This window comes from Micropterus dolomieu, linkage group LG09 (genome assembly GCF_021292245.1).
Source record: "Micropterus dolomieu isolate WLL.071019.BEF.003 ecotype Adirondacks linkage group LG09, ASM2129224v1, whole genome shotgun sequence".
NCBI lineage: Eukaryota > Metazoa > Chordata > Actinopteri > Centrarchiformes > Centrarchidae > Micropterus > Micropterus dolomieu.
The window spans coordinates 15,958,998-15,967,634 of record NC_060158.1 but is presented as its reverse complement, the minus strand read 5'-3'; the positions used below and the strand labels follow the sequence as shown (position 1 = coordinate 15,967,634).

Below are 8,637 nucleotides of genomic sequence, written 5' to 3'. Positions count from 1 at the left end.
TCCTGACCCCCAACTGGGGAACCACGGTATTATATACGTAGCTGGTCAAAGTGGACATTATTTTACATGGAAAGGTTAGTATAAAACTCCCATATATCTAATAAGATCATCATGTCTGTCAATTAATTATTTTACATTTAAAATTATTATTCACCAAAGCAAATTTCTTGTATCTGTAAACCTAATTGGCAATCAAGCTGATTCTGATTCTATCAAATACCTGTTGCAGAGGAAAAAGTACAATATTTGCCTTTGAAATAGAGGAGCAGAAAGTAGAATAAAATGGAAGAAGTTGAGTAAATTTACTTAGTTCCATTCCACCACTTGTCCTCCATCTCATCTAGAAATCCATGAAATAATCATTACCCCCAAAACAAAACATGGTGAAACTTATAACTTTATTAATAACAACAAAAATACAAAAAAGATACAAATCTATATATTTACTTTAACAATCTTAACATTGGTTTGTCTTGGTCATTTCGATAACACACCATTAACCTTCATTATGACATAATAAGCCAACTTTATAATATTAGGAAAATGGACATGTACAAATTCCAAAGGAGCAGTCAACAGTCATTCTGCAGTCATCTCTCTCTCTCTCTCTCTCTCTTTCACACACACACACACACACACACACACACACACTTGTCATACTGTTACTAGTCATCATCCTGACAGCAAATGCCCATGATGCAGGCCTCACAAAGGGAAGACTCGTGAGGTTTGGTCCACACCTTGGTAGAGCATGCCGAGCCACTATCATCATCGTCGTCGTCCTCATCTCCATAGCAGTTCTTCCGGATTTTGCGGATCAGCCTGAGCAAGGCTTCCTCCACCTCTTTCTTTGAGAAACCAGGGAGATCAAACTCATCATCTTTGCAACGGCGACAGGCCTGTCCAAAGGGCCGCATGATCACCGTCCCCCGGTCACTCCGCAGCCGGTAGCGGAACAACACCACCACCCGTGCTGAAGGCCAGGTCTTGTTGCAGGATGCACAGCAGAAACTGTGGGGAAATGAGACAATAAATAAGAGTCAAAGGCATAGAGCTTCACAGGGTTTCTGAATTGTTAAACCAACATTTCAAATGGAAAAGGGTCAATATTCTCATAACTTATTACATCAAGTGCTGGAATATAACTAAGTACATTTACTCAAATAATGTAGCCTACTTAAGTACAACTGAGGAACTTGTACTTTAGTTGAGTTTTTCCATTTTATGCTACTTTTTTTTCCTGCTCCACTACATTTATTTGATCACTTTAGTTACTAGTTAATTTGCAGATTATTAATGCTAAATATAAATCAACTAATACATGCATATTAGGTTACACTCCAGCTCCACCTTTACATGCTGTAACATTAAAGCGATGAACACATTACTGCATCACTAATTATAATCCAGTAATAAAATATATATGATTCTGAAATGGGCCGTTCTGCATATTATGCACTTTTACTTTCTATACATTATATTTTAAACACTTTTGTATATTTTTTATTTTGAAAGTATTTTTTACAATGTAGTATTGATACTTTTAGTCAAGTAAAATATCTGAACACCTCTTTCATTTCTCGTCCCATACAGCAGGATGACTTGCCCTCTTTAACCAGGGTGCAGTACCAGGTTTTTCCACAGAATGACACTGTTTTAATTCTGCACATGACCTGCTGCCTAATCACAATCATTTCATCATATGACCTGAAGATTAAAGTTGCAACAAGAATGATGAAGCGTCTGAGAAAGCACAACACTACGACCTGTGTATTAACCCAACTACTATGACAACAAATGTTTATACACCTTGACCACAACGTCAATCACTGTGTGTAATTTCAAGTTATAAATATTGATACTTGAGAATATAGAACAATACGTACTTTCCATAGGCACAGTGACAGTAGACCTTCCAGCCTCTCTTCCTCTCCTCCTTGGTGACTTTGTCAGTCTGGCTGTAGTTAAAGTTGAGAGTCCACTGGTCTCCATAGTCCAGCTCATTATCTTCATTCAGCAGTTCCTCAAAGGTGTCCAACCACAAGGAGGGAACCCAGTCTGCATGAGTGGAGGTAAAAAAAAAAAAAACAACATTCAGGAAAAAACAGATATGCAAGTCAACATGGTACCTTTCAGTCAATAAAATGTTTAACATTTTTTAACTACTCTTTCTGGTCACTGACCATGAAATAAAAAGGAGCTTGGAAATTGTTGACAGTTGCCCAAACATTTTTCTTGTCAGGTCTGCCTTTAGAAACTGTAAATATAGCCATTATGAACACTGGAAATGTTGACGTTGCAGCAATGGCGTCAAATTGATCAAAACAAAAATTGCATAGCACCAAATTAAAAAGCATATTAACGCATTACACAAAAAGTAGCCTATAACATGTGGTACCTGTAGATCTGCTCATGTTGTTTGATGATCTGGTGAAGATGAAGCGACGTTTAACTTCTCAGTGTTGCTCTGCAGACAGCCTCCTGTATTTATTATCCATCTGCAGCTGTTACTCAGGAAAACGAAACGTAACATCATAGTTTCACTTTCCATCTAGTCAGGGGGAGGGGACGCAAAGCCCACACAACAATAACACGAGCGTTGCTAGACGTGTAAGGGGATTTTACCTACAGAAGATGACTGTGTTTAGTCATTAGATCTTAATGGCTGCGGGGTCTTAATTCATAAACAGGAATTGCATCGTGTGTTGAACCACAAAACAGACACAAAGACAGTAGCCTAATAGATTAGTACATGAACTGGGAAAGAATATATAATTTAATATAGGCCAATCAATATTTAATGGTCTAAAAAGTAACATTGAGCTTGATTCTATTCCTTTAACCTCCAATCTGATTTAGAAGATATAAGCATTTTATTTCTTTCCCCAGTAAGTTGATAAACTTAAGTATTTGACTCTTTTCTGTATCTTTAGGAAGCTCATTTTATTTTTCAGCTACTTTGTTTGTTCACAGTGAATCATTTACCTGTTTCATATTTTCCCCCGACCAACATTTGTCTTTGTTTCCTTTTTGTTTCATTTAAAGTAAAATCTTTGCAAGAGTGATGCAAGTGTGATGCAAATTTCACTGAGGTTCAGTTTACCTCTATTCAGTAGGGGGCAGCATAAGACTGTTTGGCACAGACCACATGCTGAACTTAATTACAGAGCATTTGAACCAAAGGGTGGCATATTCTGCTGCACAGTGGAAACAAGTATTTTAAGGAGTCCTTTCCCACAAGCCACTGCCTGTTTCTCAGAAGTAGGTGAACTGGATCAGCTTTCCATTCGTATTATAATAAGTAAATATACTTTAAACATAATGGAAACTGGAGTTACTGCCAAACATTAGGGTCGTCCTGATGAGCTTTATCTGAATGACCAATATACTGAAACACATTGGCTTCGCTGATTAAGTTGTCAATATAATTGTTGCAGGAGTTTTAACCTATAAGAATGTGTCCCTTCTTCTTGCTGGTACAGATGTACCAGTAGGCACCTCGCACGTTACACCTAAGCATTAACACTTTGAATGATGATGACCAGGTAGCATTTGTCTGAAACAGGTGCTCTCATCAAGCCGAGTTTTAAGTGCTGTGCCAGCCTGTTGTGTTTGGTGACTGACATCCATCGCATTAAGGTTGACGCTGTTTTATACAGTTTATGGTTTACACCTCTATCAGTCCTATTCATCTACATTTTCTTCTTTCAGCAGGCTGAATTTGTCATTCTTTCAAATTTAAGCCTAAAGAATTATTGGTGCAAACACTAATCTGTGGCACCTTTCTACATTAAAGGAGGGTAAAACCTTTTGATCACTTGCTGCAGTGCTTTGCACACTTAAACGTGTTTTAGGTCTTCATTCATTCCTGAAAAAGCATGCGTGGTTTCAACCTCAACCGCATTAATGACATATAAACATATAGACTGGTTTAACAATCCTGACCCCTGTTTACTCAGACTTTATGTCTGTAAAGCTGTGCACTGTGTTTCCTGAATAATCATTACACTCGCATCATAACAGTGGTAATAATAGCATAAGAAAGACAACACCTGTCACAGGTATGTAGTGATGCCTCACACATACTTACTGTAAATGGAAAAACCCTGCACACACTGTTAGGACTTTTCTTATTTCATTTCCTTCAGGTTGTTTACAGTTCATGATGATACCCCACCCAGTACTAAAAACTGATTATAATGCCTGTCAGAGTCACCGACAAGGCCCAGAGCTCTGGTCAAAGCAGGAATACACACACACACATCTAATAAATCACACATGGAGGTTTGTATGGTTCCTAAGAGAAATCTAATTTAGAAGTACTTTAGAAGGCAGTGAATATTTACGTGTTATCTGCTGTAACAACATAATGACAGTTACTTAAGCAGGTTTCTTAGTTACACACACATGTTCATTCTAACTGAATTGTTTTTTGTTCTGAGGATCATGTTTCTCTTGCACGTTAACAGCTGGTGAGAAGAATAATTTTGCAGGATCTTGTTCTGTGGTGGGAAAAAGCACCTGCACACTGAAGAAACTAAAGGTGAAATATCATCACATGGTGGCTGGTAATGGGAATGTAGTGTCGTCTCATTGGCATGAGAGTCCCCACACACATAGCAACCCATATACTGCATAGTGCTGAAGGGCACATGTTTGTGCACCTTTTCTCCCAGCACAGTGGTGTAAGGATGACCTCAAAGCCCCAGGCTCCAGAGAGTCACCTTATACTCAGGTGTGACATTACAGTGTGAGAAAAGCATGCTTGGAAAGCTCACAGGGCTACAGAGATGCAGGCTCCAGACAGAGAAAGAGAAAGAGAGACGAGACAACGGCAGACTCACAGAGTGACCTCTTTGTATTCCCTTTCTACAGCACTGAAGTAAATTCTTGTTGATCAAAGTAAATGGTGCTTAAGTCTTCTCTGAGAAAACAGCTACATTAGTTGTCAACAAGTGGAGGAAAGCAAACACAAAAGCGACTCTCCATTTCCTACAGAATTATTGTGCTTTTGTGTCATCTCACTTTGAAAAAGATTTCTTTCCATTTATTCTCTCGTAGAAGACACCATATTTAACATATATTATAATACAGTATGTTCCCAGTATATTAGGATAACCTAGTTAAAACTACTACAGTCTATTACATCCCTGTGAGAAATTCTATCTTTACTTATCCTATCTTTAGAGGCTGCAGTTTGTGGTACTGTTACATAATAACCATGGGTACAACAGATAATGCATTAATCTTAGCTAGGTGTACAAAATAAACTGATGCATCTGCAGTACACTGACACTATTCCAGTACAACAACATATTGCTTGAAACTGAAAGTTCATTGTTGATATTGGAAACAGCAGTTGACAAAACAGTATCACCACAAATTTCTTTGGTAGCTTATCTGAAGCTTTCAGTTATGTGTAGTTTTACAGGAGGTTGAATTTAACCAGTCACCAGATCTGAACCCAACACATACGGGAGATTTTGGACTGATGTGCCAGTCAGCTCCCTCCACCACCACCAAAACACCAAATGAGGAAATATATTTTACATTTGTGGTGTTTATGAACAGTCTTATAGAAGCTGTGCCTGGGAGCACTGAAGTAGTTTCGAAGGCTTGTCAGTAAACTTTATGTTCTCTACATATCCCTACAGTTAGTGCTCTCTACAGCTGCATTGTCAACATTGAACTCAAATCACCACGTCAATAAAGCTTGAATTCGAATAGTCCCAGATGACGCAGATTCCTCTGCCAGGCATGTTGAGATTCAGGCCAGGATTTAGCTGCTGCTGAGACTCTGCCTGAACCTGTGTACCTGTTCAATGTCTGCAGGTGACTCAGAGAGGGAGGAGGATGGGGAGAGGGAGGCAGAGGGAGGTGGAGTAAGACAGAGAGAGATAGAGAGACAGACGTTGGGTGTGGTCAGATGCCTTGAGCACATTCCTTGCAGCAGCCGCACCCCAAGTTTCAGCTCCTGTATACCTGCTAGTGTTTGTTATCAGAGGTTGTTCATGTAAGCAGATACCTGGGTTACTTTCTCTCTTGGCACTCATACTTCTTTCATTAAATATTGTTTTACACACATTGCACACTGTCACGGGCTGGTAAGCACTCACACAGCTATGTGCAAACTCTTGTTTAATACTTCTGGCATGCGGACAGTTGCACATTTGAATGAACTGTAAACGGGCTAAGTGAGAGCTCAGAAATATGGCTCCTACAGTGCAAGTGTATAACAGCTTACTAAGACTTGGTGCTCAGACATTCCAGCAGAAGGCACACCCTTAGGAGCAGGACTGAACACACAGTCCTACTCAAGTGCGTTGCTATCAGAGGGCCACGAAACAAGGTGTGTTCTGTCAGATAGACATGTTCCAGGACAAAGTGCGGCCCATATAAAGTGCACACACAGCGGCGTATGGATGTATCTGTATTACACCTTGTTTTAATGTCATGGTTGCTGGTGTATTTGAGCACAGGTGAATGACTGAGAATCAAAAAGAGAGAAGTAGTGAAAAGTACATTCAGACAAAAAGAAAACAGCTCAGTTAACATAATACTCATTCACCTTTCGGCCTACTGTGCACTGCTAGATCGACTTTCACCTACAAATGCTGGTTTATAGCATATATGTAGGCCTACATGGGGATATCCCATGAGACTAATGTCACTGGATCTGAGTATGGTTACTTTATCTACACTGTACCTTTAGTAAAACAACTTTCCCGAATCCAGCCGATTTGACAGAAGAAGGAACGGAGCCAACTGGCCTGCAGCAGGGAAAAGGGAACTGTTGACATCTGCTGACTCGTGTTTTGGTATAAAGAAAAACAGCAGCTGACTCATTTACATAGTGTTTCAGTAAGAAACATGTTCTCCAAGGAAACAGAGCCTAACTTATGCTAAAAACGGGCCACTGTATGCTTTGTTTTGTAAGTAAAAAAAATGTAAACACTAAAATGTAGTTGCACCAAAAAGAGACGAGCCAAGTCAGCAAACTGAAACACTGAAGTTAGTTACAACACTGTAGTTAACTAAGAATAGCCACCATAAGCTAATAGCCAGACAATGTCAGGCAACAGCAGCAAAGCTGAGTGTATTGAATTAAGAAGTGAAGTGTGTTTTATTGATTGGGATTTTTCATTTGAATGAGGAATACTGTGCTAAATGTCTTCTTTCATAAATCTATCAATACACAGTAGCCTACAAGCCAAGAGTAGGGATGACATTTTGTTTCTCTTGGGCTAATGGTGCTACATTTAATATGTAGGCTAAGAAGTTCAATGCAGTCAACATAAAGTAGCAAGACAAAACAAAATGAGAGCAAAGACAAGACAAAAACAGTGTAAAGATGCGGTGCAAGAAGGGTGAAATAGTGAGTAGATGTATGAGAACAAGGCTGGCGGTTGGCCAAATTGGCACATACAAAAAAACCCCAAAGGTTGTATGAGTTTTGGATAAAAGTATTTAGAAACATCCTCAACATAAAATGAGCAACCATGGCATAAAGGCCAGTACTTTTGAAATATGCCAGTAGCAGTGAACTTCCAATGGTCTTGTGGTCCCAGTTATCAACGGATTTGGGAGGCGGAGTCACACCGGTGGGAAAGCCCTGCCTAACAGGAGTTGCCCGCTTCTTCCTCATTCACCGCGCTGCCCTGTGCCGAAGAGGCGGCGGCTCTGGAGGTTCTCAAACCGCCCAGTAAAGCGCTCAGCACGGGCCCTGGAGTCCGTGTTCGCCTGGCCTGTCTTAGCTGCTCGACACTGGAGGGTGTACACCGGGGGTTTGGGTGGAGTTGTTGCCCGATCTGAGGAATGTGACGCACCGAAGTGAAGCAGGCGAGCGGTACCCGTCGGTACTTAGAAAACAGACAAGGTCAGCCGCGAAGTTGGGAGGTACGGAGTGGAAACAGGCGAAACTGGGACAAAAGAACTATTTGTACAGAGGGTAAGTTCTATTCCGTCTTGTTTTTATTATCTATATGTAATAAAGGTATACTATTCTACTCTATTCTGTCCTGTGCTCTATTAAAATCTATTATAGGCCTATCCTGTTTTATTCTGTTATAATGAAATCTTCCTGGTATAATATATCCAATAACTGTATCTTACTTATGTCTGTTCTTTTCATTGCTCCATTAATGTGGGTGGAATACAAAAAGTGAAATGCTGGTAGCGTGAAGTTTATAGGGGATTTATCATCCAGGTAGCTGCTGTGTATTGCAAAACCTGAACAGTACTGTTGTTATAGTCCAAGTACACAGAAGGCTCTGCGTTGGGTGGCACTGAAAAACTGTGCTGCTCTATCTCCAATCCTTTGAACACTTTCAGGAATGAGAATATAGGTACTTCTTGTACTGTACTGTACTGTAATGTACGGTTGGAAGGTATAAATAAGTCTTGAAAAAGCAGAGACACTTTTACAAGCACGTCTTATGCCTTGGTTGTACAATGCCATGCATGCATTTCAGATCTTTCATTAGGCCTCGAGATCCCTCTAATTTAGAGATAAATGGTGAGATAATACAGAGTCTTTGCCTTGTAATCATACAGCCTTGTCAGTTGCGCAACGAAGACACCTAACACCTTCCTCCTACAGACTTCAATCTATAGGCTCTGATAGTATTGCAAACACAC

At 40.0% G+C, this 8,637-nt stretch overlaps 2 protein-coding genes across 2 annotated transcripts in view; one reads left to right on the top strand and one right to left on the bottom strand.

Moving 5' to 3' along the window:
* Positions 1 to 379: 379 nt before the first annotated feature.
* LOC123976530 (receptor-transporting protein 3-like) lies at positions 380 to 2,501 on the bottom strand. Its single transcript, XM_046058770.1, has 3 exons — positions 2,399 to 2,501; positions 1,887 to 2,058; positions 380 to 1,011 (listed from the first exon to the last, which is right to left on the bottom strand). The coding sequence occupies exons 1-3, from the start codon at positions 2,412 to 2,414 to the stop codon at positions 666 to 668; spliced, it is 534 nt and encodes a 177-aa protein (XP_045914726.1). The 5' UTR covers positions 2,415 to 2,501; the 3' UTR covers positions 380 to 665.
* A 5,150-nt stretch (positions 2,502 to 7,651) lies between these two features.
* The window catches only part of fam83hb (family with sequence similarity 83 member Hb), an 18,105-nt gene continuing 17,119 nt past the window's right edge, over positions 7,652 to 8,637 (top strand). Inside the window, exon 1 of the mRNA XM_046058224.1 lies at positions 7,652 to 7,948. The gene's annotated coding sequence lies outside the window, so the exon portion shown is untranslated. The remainder of the gene's footprint in view (positions 7,949 to 8,637) is intronic.

What these genes read in the sequence shown, in the direction of transcription:
- LOC123976530 (XM_046058770.1), bottom strand. An exon ending in TGTCACTGTGCCTATGGAAA is followed by an intron (nt 1,012 to 1,886) that starts GTACGTATTGTT and finishes ATTTCCCCACAG; the next exon opens with TTTCTGCTGTGCATCCTGCA.